Source organism: Pseudorasbora parva, chromosome 10 (genome assembly GCF_024679245.1).
Source record: "Pseudorasbora parva isolate DD20220531a chromosome 10, ASM2467924v1, whole genome shotgun sequence".
Taxonomy (NCBI): domain Eukaryota; kingdom Metazoa; phylum Chordata; class Actinopteri; order Cypriniformes; family Gobionidae; genus Pseudorasbora; species Pseudorasbora parva.
Window position 1 is genome coordinate 13,984,155 of NC_090181.1, and position 15,322 is coordinate 13,999,476.

The 15,322-nt window shown below is 37.4% G+C and overlaps 1 protein-coding gene and 1 long non-coding RNA gene across 2 annotated transcripts in view; one reads left to right on the forward strand and one right to left on the reverse strand.

The window, feature by feature from the left end:
- The window catches only part of LOC137090585 (uncharacterized), a 38,516-nt gene extending 36,801 nt beyond the window's left edge, over positions 1–1,715 (reverse strand). Inside the window, exon 1 of the long non-coding RNA XR_010907907.1 lies at positions 1,634–1,715. This is a non-coding gene — a long non-coding RNA (uncharacterized lncRNA). The remainder of the gene's footprint in view (positions 1–1,633) is intronic.
- A 130-nt stretch (positions 1,716–1,845) lies between these two features.
- Positions 1,846–15,322, forward strand: part of greb1 (growth regulating estrogen receptor binding 1) — a 32,547-nt gene continuing 19,070 nt past the window's right edge. Inside the window, exons 1-8 of the mRNA XM_067455209.1 lie at positions 1,846–1,984; positions 9,384–9,543; positions 9,696–9,800; positions 9,978–10,154; positions 10,519–10,701; positions 11,308–11,430; positions 12,483–12,602; positions 13,571–13,693. Of these exons, the coding sequence (XP_067311310.1) occupies positions 9,387–9,543; positions 9,696–9,800; positions 9,978–10,154; positions 10,519–10,701; positions 11,308–11,430; positions 12,483–12,602; positions 13,571–13,693 (988 nt within the window). The 5' untranslated portion in view covers positions 1,846–1,984; positions 9,384–9,386. The remainder of the gene's footprint in view (positions 1,985–9,383; positions 9,544–9,695; positions 9,801–9,977; positions 10,155–10,518; positions 10,702–11,307; positions 11,431–12,482; positions 12,603–13,570; positions 13,694–15,322) is intronic.

Below are 15,322 nucleotides of genomic sequence, written 5' to 3' on the forward strand. Positions count from 1 at the left end.
AATAAGAAGCCGTCAGGATGACAGATTGCCGAAGACGGGGACTTGTGGGAAAAAATGAGAAATGAACATTTGGTGGCGGTGGCACACGATGTGTGACAGTTATGTGATATGCTCGTGTCAATTTAATAATTCTGTCACCGGACGAGTGGAAAAGAGGGAACGTATGAGAGAAGTCATTAACTTCTTACAGGTCTCCGTATTCTGTGAATGGTTAGATCAGCTCTTCAGAGAAACACAACACATTGTTTAGGCCTAGGTTTGCATGTTACAAATGTGAATGTTTAGGGAAGAAAATCCACATGAGAACCTTGACGTCCTGCTTAATTGGTCAGAATCAAATATATACTGTAATGTATTTAAAATCACATTTCAGCACAAGTAATTTCTTATAGTGTTTTTTTTTTTTTTTGTTATTTCACATGCTGAGGTGTATTTCATTGAGATTAAAAAACATGTGATCATACTGATTCTACAGAAGACTTTTTTACTGAAGTTTATCCAGCAGTTAATGATAAATACTGTAACGTGGTAATACTATACTCTGGGTTATACAATTGGACCTATGTTTGAATTGGGAAGATAATTAGGAAAGGAAAGGAAAGGAAAGGAAAGGAAAGGAAAGGAAAGGAAAGGAAAGGAAAGGAAAGGAAAGGAAAGGAAAGGAAAGGAAAGGAAAGGAAAGGAAAGGAAAGGAGTTCCAACCTCTTAAACGCAATAGGTGTTGCAACTTAATTTGTCCAGCAGATGGCCATAAAGAGTTGATGGATACACTCATGTTTGTATCCGTGCTCGTTGAATAAAATTACTTGTCACATCAAGCTTCTTGATGATTTAATAAATAACATATTTTCCATGCCCTTGTTCTGTTTATGGGTAGTTGACAAATAAGCAGTAAAAAAAAACACACACACACACACACACAAAAAAACGCCACTTTTGAAGAAAAAATACATATTCTGTAGTGTGGAGTCTGATGTTTGAGAAAATATAAGTGGCTAGTGACGTCAAATTCTTTCCCAGTTTTTTGAAAAAAAAATGACTGAAAGGTGTCCTATTGTATGACAGAAATATAGGGGTGTCGCACCAAATGACAAATTATCATGTGCACGTGTGGTCTTCCGTAGACTAACAATACATTGAATAGGGTACTTCAACTAATTAAACTTATCAGTGGAATTAAGTAAACTTACTTGATATGGTGTCACACCAGAGGACATGGTTTTCAGTGACAAAACGTATGAAGATCCACTTTTAGAAATATATGAATGAAAACGGGTAGTCATTTACTAAAATATGTCTACACTTGTAAAATTATGCCTGTTGAGATATTTATTAACATTTTTAGGCTATGCTTTTCTTTTTAATTTATAAGTTGTAAGTCACACCATATATTTAATAATTTACTGCATTTTAAATAATGAGAATACTATAATTATATTAATTTTTATCTTGTGTGGCAAAATGCATGTCACGTCGACAACCTTGGCTTTTAAAGTTAACGTTAGTTTGTGTAAAAATTTGGGACCACAGGCCCTTAGGAAAATTACCCATGGTTTTACCACAGTGACCATACAAAGACAAGGCATTTGTGAACTGCGTGTTTTTTTACTTATAATAAAAATCAGCAGCTTACCTGGTGTTTAAATTACACTTGACAGTTTCTTTCCATCAAGGCCTTTCCCAAAATCCCGCTCAAGCGGTGAAGTTGGGTGATACCATCTTGACAGGGGCTGAAGGGGCGAAATCATCTCAGAAGACGATCAACGGGCGATACCACCACACAAGAGGGGGTGGGGGTCTGTTTGCAGTGAGGGGGGGAAAAATCACCACATGCGGCCAGCGGTATTTTCACAGCCAGGGCTGATCTGACCGCTCGTGCTCAGCTAAGGCGGCTGAATCGCGCATCTCGGAGATATGTACATGAACAGTCCGATCCCAGTAAATTTCCCCTGGAATATTTGAGTGCTTTCCCAGTCAATTAAAGGTAAGTTTGTGTTTGCATTTAGTCTGTTGCGCTGCGCTTATTGCATTATGCGATCTATAGTAGCCAAATAGGAAAGACTTTGTTGCAATCAATACTCTGATCCCAGCACCTCTCCAATGAAAACAATCGCTAAATACACTTTAATACACGAAATACTCTGTCACAGAAAGAAGTGACAGTATTATTATTTTTTTAAAGATTACAAAAACTTTTTGAATAAAAGTAATTTTTGTTATAAAAGTTATTTAATCTCTAATATAACTTTTAACTTAAAACTAATGTAACTTTTTGATTGAGAAATCAATATCTATTTTTTTTAATGATTAATTATGAATTGCAAAGATGCATAACTATATTATTTTACTGTCTGTGATGTAATAATAAGCAATAGCCTATAAGTGTTTTGAAGAGTTGGCAAAATATTAATTTGCAGTAGATTTGATTAAATGTTTTATATCTACATCAGGACATGTTGACAGTGCTAACTGACCTGTTGCACAGAAGTTTAATTCCCTGTAGAGTCTCACACTGACTGAACATAATGTGATTGATTGAGTTTATTTCTGACAGCATTCTCAATTGGAACTTTGTAATGGGTTATTTAGGCTACATTAAACATTTTGTATTGCATTATTAAACAGTGTCTAAAAAATGACAAATAACTGTGGACAGAATCAGGAACTTTTTGCTATCCTTAAATAGTATAGACTAATCTGTTGTTCATAATGTGAAAGAGTAGAATGTTTGATTTGCTGGATTTCCCTCCATTTCCCCCTGTAGACAACACAAACAGACAATTTATCTCTTCTTTTCACTCAAGGACAAGTATTGCCTGCTTTCACAGTGAGTTTCCTTTAAAAAAAAAAAAAAAAAAAAAAATGGCTGTGAAAGCACCACCATTTGCTTCACAACACAATATTCAACTGATAAATAAAGAAAAATTTTTTTACAGCACTGCAAATGCAATGCATGTTCCCTGATGTTTTGTGGATGCATTTGCAAATAAATTCACTATCCAAGTGACAAAAGTGCACTAAACAATATTTATGAAGCTTGCAAGAAGAGAGCTGAGGCTGCAGAATAGTTTGCTTGCATTAGGACGAATTAATATGGCATCTGTAACTCCCACACTTGTGTCTGATCAAGCTGACATGTTGAATTTGAATTGAATTGAATTTGTCTTTTAGTAATATTGTAGTCGTGTTTGCATTTTCCCTGATTGATTTGAGTAGATGTTGCATGCCTACATTCAATGCCTGTGTCTTAGAAGATGTGCTTCATTGAATACACCATTTTTGTATATTTTCAGTTTTGTTTTGCACATAATTATATGATATATGAAGCTTTCTTATACTCGATGAGGTGATGACTCTGTATAAGTTCATGGAATATGAATTGTATGTACAAAATACAATTTCTAGGAAAAAAAGTAAGCATAAAGGTCTACCCCAAAACCTACAATTAGCAGTATTAGTGTATTAGCAGATCATATGAAAACTGACAAATTCATACAAATTTGCCAAAACGTCAAAATAGTTGCTAATTGCCATGATAGTGTTGCAAAAGCCACACCACAACCACTGGAAGGAAAACTTGCTCAGCCATTTGATTTATTCAGCAGCCTTTATTCCTCACCAGCTCTGTCACAAGTAAAATGAAAGCCTTTTTTGCCTGCAAAAGTGAAAACTTTCTGTCAGACTGAAGTAGTTATTATATAAATTAGTAACAAAAGCCTCAGATTAACAAAGAATATCTTGAAGCTCAGGACTGATCTTAACTTCAGCTGTCAGATGACATATATCTGTTATTAAGATATGTATATTGAAAAGAACTGCTTTTTTGTGGGAACAGCTGGTGTTTGGGCTGTGTGAAGCAATGTTCACAACGTTCAGGGCCAGAGGGGTATTTTCTGCACATATCACGGTAGACTGTGTTGACTTAGTAGGACTGATGCCATTGGTGGACCTGTAATGTTATTTAGGACAGTGTGCAGGTCATGTGAATGTGACACTCCATCCATATAAGCATCACGCTTTGATACTTACCAGATATCTTCATTTTTATCCAGTAAGGTATGCTTCTCTTCTGCTGAAAATGAACAAATTATTCCCGCAGTAGCCCAACACGGCTTAAGACTGGACAAAAAGGACCTGTCTGAATGCAACAGGCCATCCTTGAAATGTGATCTCTCGCAGGGGTTCAGGGGTCAGAGGCTAAAGGTGATGAGAAGAATGAAGCGGTGCTATCTGACTGCCCTTCTCAGCCTCTTTGTGTCCATTGAGCCTCTGGCTGGACCATGCCTGAGCACATCAAAGCACTGGCCAAACATTGTTTGCCAGCCCTGACCTTTGACCTGTTGCTATGCTGCGAGCTTTACGCAGGAGTGTGTGCGCGGTGCGCGTGTGCTGGTAGAGAGAGACAGTGGGCAGAGGCTAAAGCAGTAACCTGCTGTGTCACCCACTCCCTGATCAATAATATCGTACAATGAGTTTTCTCTCTGTTTCGGGCTCTTCTGCTAGTCGTCTGCTCTGTTTTATTGTATGTGAGGAGCATGGAATGACCCCAACCCCCACTTACACACACAATTCCCAAGGCTAAAAGTCTTAAAAGCAGACCAACCCCTACTTCCATCCTCTTTAGAGAAGAAAAAAGTAGTGAAAGTAGCACTTTCTTTCTGTTTCAGTTCTTCAGATGCCCATTTTTAAAGATACTAATAGTTTGTCCAAATGTTTCTAATGTGGTTTGAGCTTTATAAGAACTAAGTGTTTCTCCTCACCTAAACTCCAATTTTTAATTTTGTTTTTTGGAATAGTTAGACTTAGTGATTGTTTGAAAAGTTAAATATTAGGCTGAAAGTCTAAAACAGCCCCTTATGACAAACTTATACACTAGGTCAGTGAGATTTTGCGCAACAAGGCTGCATTACAATTTAAAATAACCATTTTCTATTTTAATACATTTCAAAAAAATATTTTACCAATTTAAATTATTTATTTATTTGATGATACTCCAGGCTTCAGTGTCATGATCCTTCAGAAATTATTGTAATATGGTGATTTGCTGCTCAATTGAAAATTCATCTTATCAATTTTAAAAACAGCTGCTTAATATTTTTGTGAAAACTGTGATATATTTTTCAGGATTCTTTGATATATAGAAAGTGCAAAAGAAGAGCATTTATTTGAAATCGAGATGTTTTGTAACATTATAAATGTCTTTACTGTCAACACGGAAGTATATATATATATATATATATATATATATATATATATATATATATATATATATATATATATATATATATATATATATATATATATATATATATATATATATATATATATATATATATATATATATATATATATATGTATATATTAATGTCCAATGGTTGGTTTTCTTGGGTCGGTGTGTTAAACCTGTTGGTGTTTGTTGGACCAGAGTGAACCACATGAAACTGAGGGGACAAATGTGGCTCAGCTGTGATATTTTCTAGCTAATTCTTTAGAATTTGAAGTGCACTGTAAGTAAGACGTGTAGGTAAGACAGACAGATAGACTGAGAGAGAGGCTTGTCTGTAAGAGAGAAGGCCATAAACAGAGAAACAATAGTTGGGTGATGTTGTCTTGAGGGGGAGTCTGGGAAAGATGAAAGACCTCGTCACCTCCCTGTAGGAAGCTCTGTCCGGGAGGATGGGGCTGTTGAGCGTTCTCCCTGCTATCACGTCTTGCTCTTTTATCTCCTCGACTATCTGCAGAGCCTGTCTGCATTAGCATTTGTTTATTTAACTGCCGTTTTCTCCCCCTCAGCACAAAAATGCCAATATGTTTTTATTAGCAATAGCACGGCTCCTAACTAGCTAAAAAAAAAAAGAAGAAGGAAAAGGTCCAAAAGTTTTTGCCTTGAGATCCCAAAGATTCTGACTAGCAACATTATGGGAGCATGTGAATTTCACTTTCTGGTTATAAAAGTTTTATTAGCAGTACTGGTTGATGTTTATATGACATGTTGCTGGTCTTCTTCGTTGTTTTAGGGTGTTACTGTGTTGTGAATTCCCAGTGTGTGGGATGTGTTGGAGCTGAGAGAAGGAACATATGGCAGAGAGCATTTAAAGGCAAGGGGATTATGTCCAAGGGGCTTCTTTTCTGCCCCAGAGGATTTTTCATTAGTGGCTTCAGTGTGTTGTCATTCACACGATTGGGTTCATTGGTGTCCTATTAGATTCATTGGTGTCCTATACATATAAAAGCAGACATTAATTAAAGGAATAGTTCTTAAAAAATATCAAAAATCTTCACATGCTCCTCTTCCAAGCCCGTAAGATTTTTTTTCCTTTATGTATTTCTTTCTTCTGCTAAACACAAAAAAATATATATATTTTGAAGAATGTCAGAACAGTTGATGGTTCTCATTGACTTCGATAGTATTTCTTTCCTACTATGGAAATCAATGGCTCCAGGTAACTGTTTGGTTAACTATAGTCTTCTAAATATCTTCTTTTGGGTTCAGCAGAAGAAAGAAATTCACACAGGGTTGGTACAGCTTTGGGGTGAGTACATGATAAAACAATCTTCATTTTTGGGTGAACTGTCCCTTTAAAATGTGTCATCACTGTCTATTGCAATAAATCAGGACTGACATTTTTAAGCTTCAAAAAACACAATAAAAAGTGATCCATACGACTATAGTATGGTCTATATTTCATGTCTTTTGAAGTCATACAATAACATTGTGTGACTAACAGGCTGAAATTTATGAAATATATCCTCCTGTGAGCTGTTATCTATTGTGACTGATTCAAGTCCGTGAGGTGAACGTGTGAACCAGGGGCTGCGTTTCCCAAAATCGTTGTCTGTCTGATAATGTATGGTCACATTTACCATTGCCTTGCAGAATTTTACAGATTTCACTTGTGTTCAAGTTGGTTAATTGAATTTGTCAAGTTATCCAACAGAAGTTTGAAAGTGACTAACGTATGAGCGATTCTTCTGCATCGATAAAATATTGACAGTGGACAATGGCCAAAATGTCACTAATGTGACCACTCCTCAACAAAACTACAGTTTAATTTGAGGACTCTACAAGAAAGCAAACAGTTGTAACATAGAAGTTATTCAAGGACATGTGATTTTAACTGCACACAAACACTGAATTCAGCTCAAATAAGCTGTTTGGATGTCAGTGACTCATCAGGCAATCAACCTCTCTCCGACGTGAGGAAATATATGATTAGTACAGAACAAGACCAAATCATTCACAACAGGCTGTGCAGAGAGCCAGTTCCCCAAGATTTTTGTAGGGTGTCCAATTTGCAACCTCATAATGTCCCTAATGTGACCACTGACCATTTGTGAACTAGTCTCTCAAACCAGTTTTGTGAACAGGATTCATTATTGGATTTGTTCATAGTTCAAGTGAACTTATTCATTAAAAACATCTGCCTGAAAAGAACAATTTGTTGATCTTAAACAAAAGCTAGGGCATATGTCAAGATTTTCCGTAACTTTCAGTCTGTTCCTCACACAATGTTCTAATAAAAAGAGAAAATCTATAAAATACATCATTCATCCTGTAAGCGCAGCCTTTTCCAGTTTCCATCTATGTTTACTGTTAGTGGTAGGTCATTCTCTCTCTCTCTCTCTCTCTCTCTCTCTCTCTCTCTCTCTCTCTCTCTCTCTCTCTCTCTCTCAGTCTAGGTCAGAACGCCCTGACATTGGCTCATGGTGACTTTATGAGGTTGCAAATTGGACACCCTACAAAAATCTTGGGGAACTGGCTCTCTGCACAGCCTGTTGTGAATGATTTGGTCTTGTTCTGTACTAATCATATATTTCCTCACATCGGAGAGAGGTTGATTGCCTGATGAGTCACTGACATCCAAACAGCTTATTTGAGCTGAATTCAGTGTTTGTGTGCAGTTAAAATCACATGTCCTTGAATAACTTCTATGTTACAACTGTTTGCTTTCTTGTAGAGTCCTCAAATTAAACTGTAGTTTTGTTATTTACAGGTAGGATGTTTTACTGGGACAATAGTCTTTAAAATATTCAATAATGTAATAATAATTCAAAAAATAATTCAATAATAATTTGTATTATTTATGGAAGCTTGTTTTCACAGAATAAAAAAAAAAAAGGTAATTGCACATTTTTATCTCACCTTTTTTTTAAGAATTGCGTGATATAAAGTTGCAGTTGCGAGTTATAAAGTCAGAATTGTGCGAAGTAAACACAATTGTGAGAGAAAAAGTTGCAATTATCTTTTCTTCTTTTTTTTTGTGGCAGAAACAAGCTTCCATAATTATTAATGTCCAGTATAATACAGGGATTATCTTATTGAACCCACCACACAAAATTATTAATTTTGCTTTGATATGCTGCATTTTTATAAATAAAATCTTATAAGTGTCCGGAAAATATATATTCCTTTTTAAATTTTAAGATATTAATTTCAAACATTCAAAGATTCACAACAAATTTATCTTGGAATGATTTTTTACAACAGTAATGACACTATGACAGCTATAAACTTTATTAAAGGGTAAGTTCACCCAAAAATGAAATTGATGTCATTAATGATTCACCCCAATGTCGTTCCACACCTGTAAGACCTCCGTTCATCTTCAGAAGACAGTTTAAGATATTTTATATTTAGAAATATCTTATATAATATCTTCCATACGAGAGCGTATGGAAGTATATGCACACTATCCTGTCCATGTCCAGAAAGGTAATAAAAACATCATCAAAGTAGTCCATATGTGACATCAGTTAGTTAATTAGATTCTCTTGAAGCATCGAAAATACATTTTGGTCTAAAAATAACAAAAACTACGACTTTATACCGCATTGTCTTCTCTTCCGGGTTTGTTTTCAATCCTAAAATAAAGATTCAAACGGTTATGAATCAGCGTATTGATTCATGATTCGGATCGCATGTCAAACTGCTGAAATCATGTGATATTGGCAATCCGAATATACTGTATCATAACTGTTTGAATCTTTATTTGAGGATTGAAAACAAACCCGGAAGAGAAGACAATGCTGTATAAAGTCGTAGTTTTTGTTATTTTTAGACCAAAATGTATTTTTGATGCTCCAAGAGAATCTAATTAACTAACTGATGTCACATATGGACTACTTTGGACATGGACAGTATAGTGTGCATACTTCCATACGCTTCCATACGCTCTCGGACTAAATATAAAATATCTTAAACTGTGTTCTGAAGATGAACGGAGGTCTTACAGGTGTGGAACGACATTAGGGTGAGTCATTAATGACATCAATTTCATTTATGGGTGAACTAACCCTTTAACACTTTTATAGAAAATGATGGCTTTTTTTTACTGAGTAACCATTGTAATTTGTTATAACAAATGCTCTCTATTCTATTAAAGGTCATGGGGAATTCGTATACAGGGCACCTTCAGAGTACACGGTTTGAGGAAGTGCTGCACAACTCCATAGAGGCGTCACTGCGCTCCAACACAGTGGTGCCCAGGCCTGTGTTCTCTCAGCTGTACCTGGAGGCAGAGCAAAGGCCTTATTCTCATGATGGTGAGCTTCTTCTGCGGTATCACACTCTTAAGAATGCATTTCTTTGTTTTTTTTTTAGTTTCTTGTAAATCTCCTAACCAGACATGCGGCGACAAAGCAAGTTAGTTTGTTATTTTGTTGTATTAAAAAAAAAACATACTTTTTCCCAACAGGCCGGATAGATGAAGAAGATGACGAAGAGGATGGCTCCGATTCAAACAGCCCTCCAATCCCATATCAGATGAAGCCTCCACCAGAGGGATCCTGTGCTACAGATGGTTAGATCATATAGGCCATATGTAACAGAGCAGAGCAGATCAGTAGTGACTATTTGAATCATAAGTCAGTACATTTATAGCCATTCTGACTATTGATGGATGATCAGTGATTCTGTACGTTCGCTGTCACTGTGTCCTGACTCTTGACACAATGGTGACCAGACGTCTACATTTCAGGATTCTGTCAGGCGGGTAAAGACCTTCGGCTGTTGTCCATGGCCACTGAGTCTTTGGAAGTCCCTCCTGGATTTCTGCTGGTCGGCGCGAAATCTCCCAGTGTGCCTGATCACATTCTGGTGTGTGCGGTGGACCTACGCTTTCTCCCTGATGAATGCGGACGCAATGCACTTTTAGGTATGACGCACTGAACCTGATGAACCAGAATCTGAATACCCTGCATTATAAAAATAAAAAAGAGTTTGAAAGAGAGGTGGAAAATAGGAATGACTTATGTCAGGGTACCCCAACCTCGTAGGAGTCGGTGGGACATTTTTAGTTCTTTAATTTGGGTTTCTATGGCACTCGGCTCAGCACCCTCGCCCCCGTGACGGGTTGTGGCTATGGAAACTGGGCGCTCAGCTGGGTACTGTCTATACTGCAGTACGTCTCTATTTTAGATAACTGATCTTGGTCCTCAAGGAATGTAGACCGCATCTGTGTAATCGTAGACATCCACACAAAAAAAGCAGATATTCACCTGATGTCTTGTCTGTACTAGGTTTTTCAGGGAACTGCATGGGTTGTGGAGAAAAGGGTTTCCGCTACTTCACTGAGTTTGCCAACCACATTAACCTAAAGCTCACCACGCAGCCTAAGAAGCAGAAGCACTTAAAGTACCACCTGCTCAGAAATGCACAGGGCATTCTGGTCAAGGGACCACCAATCTGCTGGAAAAGAATAGGTAAGACCGAACCGAAATGATAAGACGATAAAGATTTTCTACACTTTATGGTAATCTTATTTTGGCAGCGTGTAGCATCAGTGTGGATTATTGACAACCAGTGATTTGCAGGAGGGTTGACTTGACCCTGTTCGGCATCCTGGGTCACCCTGACCCCTTCGCCAGCGCTTGCCTTCTCAGTCTGACAGGCCAGATGGCCAGCACTGTTAGTTGAGCTCGCTGCTACCATGGTGACACATCAACATTGAGCCAAAGAGCTTTAAAATGCGCATATTCTGAGATTTATTTACACAAGAATGCCTACATGACTGTAATGGCCTGTCCACACACAGGACAATAACTATAGCTATATTCTAATTCTATGGAAATAGGAAAGTCCACAGCACATCTACACATAGAGAGACAAAGCCATTGGAATTTTCCAGCTGATGAACAATAAAAGCCAAAAGCAACCAATCAGAAGTCATTCAGCTTACATTACTGCTACACGCTTCTAATAAATGGAACGCTATTGCAAACTATATGTTTACATTTTCTAAACAAAATGTGGCCCATGAGTTGCATATGTGGTTGCTAGGGATTTTTATTTTCTCATGTTATGTGCAGACACCCGAATGAGACATGCAGTCTCTAATGCAGCTGCTGGACCAGAGGAACAGTCAGGACTTGGACCCTCTGACCCGTTTCCCAGTTCAGTCCACACAGCATTGAACACAATTAACCACTCAGGTAGGAAACAAAGGGTGTTCAGAGGAGGTTAAAAAAAATCTTCTGTATACTAGGGTAGACATGATTGATACAGTAGGTTCTACACTATCTAGCAAGTAAAATCCCTGAATATTGAATTATTTTCTAATCATTTTAATTAGCCAGCTAATTTTAATTATGATTCATTAAGAATATAGACAAACTTTATATTACTGTAATTGTCTAGATTGGCAATATGTGCGTAAAATATTTGTAAAAATATATATTTTTACAATGCATGTCATAATTTAAATACTTTTTTTTACTCTACATTTGTGCAGTAAACACAGAAGATCTACATTTATCTTTTTCATTCATGGGAATAACATGTTGGAAAACATTTTAACATGAAAATTACAAGAAATTACCACTATAACCAGTAGATGGTTGCAGAGGACCACTCATTAACCAATTTGCCATGTCCACTGCCTTTTATATGTTTTTTTGCGTGTTTTGCTTTTAGATTTTTTATGAAATTAATATTATAGCAACTTTTAGCAATTTGATTGCACTGAAGTATGAATTATAGCAAGAGTTGGAAAAGTTACAAATTTATAAATGGAATTTCATTAAATAATTAAGCCCAGATTTTACAGTGGAAGGGAAACTGTCTTGAAATGCTCCTGCATCATATTATGTAACTGTGTTTATGACAAAGAACTACACTGATGCAGATATCATAATCTATTAATTCACACGCGTTGTCCTCTGCTTTTGGCGCTGCGTTGCTGGATTGACTCGCTGAATAATGCAGACTCAAATACTGGGATGAGACGAAGCCTCCTACCAGTTTCATATGAGTTTTAAAGGGGACTGAGGCTATTATAAAATAGTGTATATATTATGGAGTTATTTGCAATTTTTAGGGGGGTGGAAGTTTAAGGGGGCTAAGCCCTCTTAAAATGGGCCTAGTGACCCCCTGAATAGATGTCTTGTTGCTAAATTCATAGTGTCCACTGATATATTTACTTTTTCAAGATTAAAATCTATTTTATCTTTAAACTGATATATTTTACCCTGTCCCCATCACACAGATCTGAACGCCCATCCCCATATATCTGAGGCCTCCCCTCCCATAACCAATGGCAGTCATATTCCTGGACCACCACAGCCTGGAATAGTGGCCAATGGCCCTGGAAGGCCCACAGTAATAGGTAATCCTGTCGTCACTATCCAGCTGTCATTATTCACTCCGTGTTCATATTTCAAGCTTGGATCAGAGAAAAAGGAAACCTCAATTTTTCAGGGGCAGTGCCTAAACTAATCCCCCTTCAGACTTCACACCTCTAATGAAAGAGAGACCCCCTTTTGAAATATTTAAATGCTTTAAAAAGAGGCAGCTGTATTGTCTAGGCCTTTTCCTCCTCCTCTTTTGTTGTTGGTGTCTGTCATTATTCAGCATTTGGGGCTGTAAAAGACCCCTCTCTTTTCTTTCAGCACTCTCTGACTATCACCTCCATAAAGTGGTGCTGTAAAGTCTCTTCCCTGCTCTCTCCTGCTCTCTGTCTGCATTGTAAAATGTGAGACTTCCTTCCTGAGCTTTGGTTTTCATTAGGATTTAACACATCTACCCTTTTTTCTGTTTGTCTTTGCATATCCACTTGTGTTTACAGTCTGGTTAATGTGTAACATAATAATCACTTCCTGTAACACCAAAACCCACTTTTAAAGCAAATTTACATCCCATTGCTTTTAGAATAACAAAAAAGGAAAGTTTTTTTTAAAAGTAAACTTTGTTGTGAGCTTGGAAAAGACTTGTCTGTTTAAAGTTTTTAAAAGCTTTGAATTCACAACATCAGACAGACAGACAGACAGACAGATAGATAGATAGACAGATAGATAGATAGATAGATAGATAGATAGATAGATAGATAGATAGATAGATAGATAGATAGATAGATAGATAGATAGATAGATAGATAGATAGATAGATAGATAGATAGATAGGTAGATAGGTAGATAGATAGGTAGATAGATAGATAGATAGATCGAACAGACAAATAAATAGTAACATGTTAAATTGTAAATATTCGACATTTTCTACATTTCTGTTCATATTTACCAGTATTTATCATATTTGTTCAGTCATATTTACCACTGACCAGTTTTGCTGCTTTTCAAGGCTCCAAGGCAAATTCTGGGCCTCCAAAAAAGAGACACAAGGGATGGTCCCCAGAATCCTCTGCTCATACAGAAGTCACCCCCAAAGCTGCTCCCAACAGCACAACCAATGGCACTAAATCAGGTTGGCACTATCATTTTCTTTACTGACATAAAATCCCCTGCCCTCATTTACCACTAGCTGTGTTGTGAACAAATGTTTCCTTCTAAATAAGAGTGCATATAGTATTTAGGGACATATATGGCTTAGCCCAGAGCCATGGTGGATGTGGGGATGGATATTTTTTGAAGTGCACTGTAATGCAGTGGTGTAAAGCACGCCACCACTTGACTCTAGAGAGGTGTAGACGTGTTCTCTGGAGTGACCAATCACACTTCTCTGTCTGGCAATCCAATGGACGAGTCTGGATTTTGGCGGAAAATGGTACATGCCTGACTGCATTGTGCCAAGTGTAAAGTTTAAAGGGATTATGGTGTGGGGGTGTTTTTTAGGGGTTTGGCTTGGCCCTTTAGTTTCAGTGAAAGGAACTTTTAAAGGGGTGATGAGTTGAGAAATCAACTTTCCCTTGAGCTTTTGATATATAAAAGGTCATGATAATATAAGATTATCCTGTTAAGTTTTAGAGCTGAAAACGTCCTTGTTAGTCAAAGAAAAGCTTTTATAGACACCAGGCCCAGAAAACGATTGTGGACTTCATTCTTACGTCACAGCGCTACGAAACACGCCTCTACAGAACGTGGAGCTGTTCGGGCGATCACTAGCCAGCAGCAATAAACATGTGGAAGAAGATGGCAAGATATTGTGGAAGAACACAGTCGCTGCATAAGCTTCCTTCAGATCCTAATATTAGGAATGTGTGATACTTCATTCCTTTTTAATGAAGTTCCAGCTCACGTGGAGAAGAACGTTTGTGTGTTCGCTTTATTTCACTGCGGAATCGTTTGTAAACAAGTCTCAGGTGCTGGATTTGCAGACACAATGTTGTGCCTTCTATATTGGATCCGACAGGAATGGTGCAACATACTTCTGTGAGTAAAACGTCTTTTTTTATATGTAATAGTACTAGTCCCGGGGCTGTACCAGACCAAAACGTACGCCCTTCGGCAAAAATTATTTCTTGATCTGGGCGCGCACGTGTGTAGCTGAAGCTCATTAAATATGCAAATCTTATCCAATCCTAGCTGTGGGCGTTTACTTCCAAGTCTCCAGTGCGGCACGCCCATCAAAACCCAGCGTTTTGGAGAGAGCCTCAAAACCAGTTTAGAAAATAGCCTATTACTTATTAGTTATGATGTTTTTGAATTTAAAAACCACACGAACTTCATTAGTTGACTTCAGACAACAGTATAAAAAAATAAAAAAAAGTTAGTTCATGACACCTTTAATTCTTCAGCATACCAATACATTTTTGACAATTTCATGCTCCCGAATCTGTGGGAACAGTTTGGGAATGGCCCCTTCCTGTTCCAACATGACTGGCCTGCACAGAGTCCTGACCTCAACCTGATAGAACACCTTTGGGATGAATTAGAACGGAGATTGCAAGCCAAGCCTTCTCATCCAACAAATGCGTCTGACCTCACAAATGCGTTTCTAGAAGAATGGTCAAAAATTTCCATGAAGTTCCCATTTTACTACCCCTTGCAAACTCTGAAGCAGATTGGCAACTACTAACCTTAGAGGTTGAGTATTGGGATTGGTTGTGGGATGGTGGCTATTAATAATGTGTATGTGCTCAGACCATATAAATCA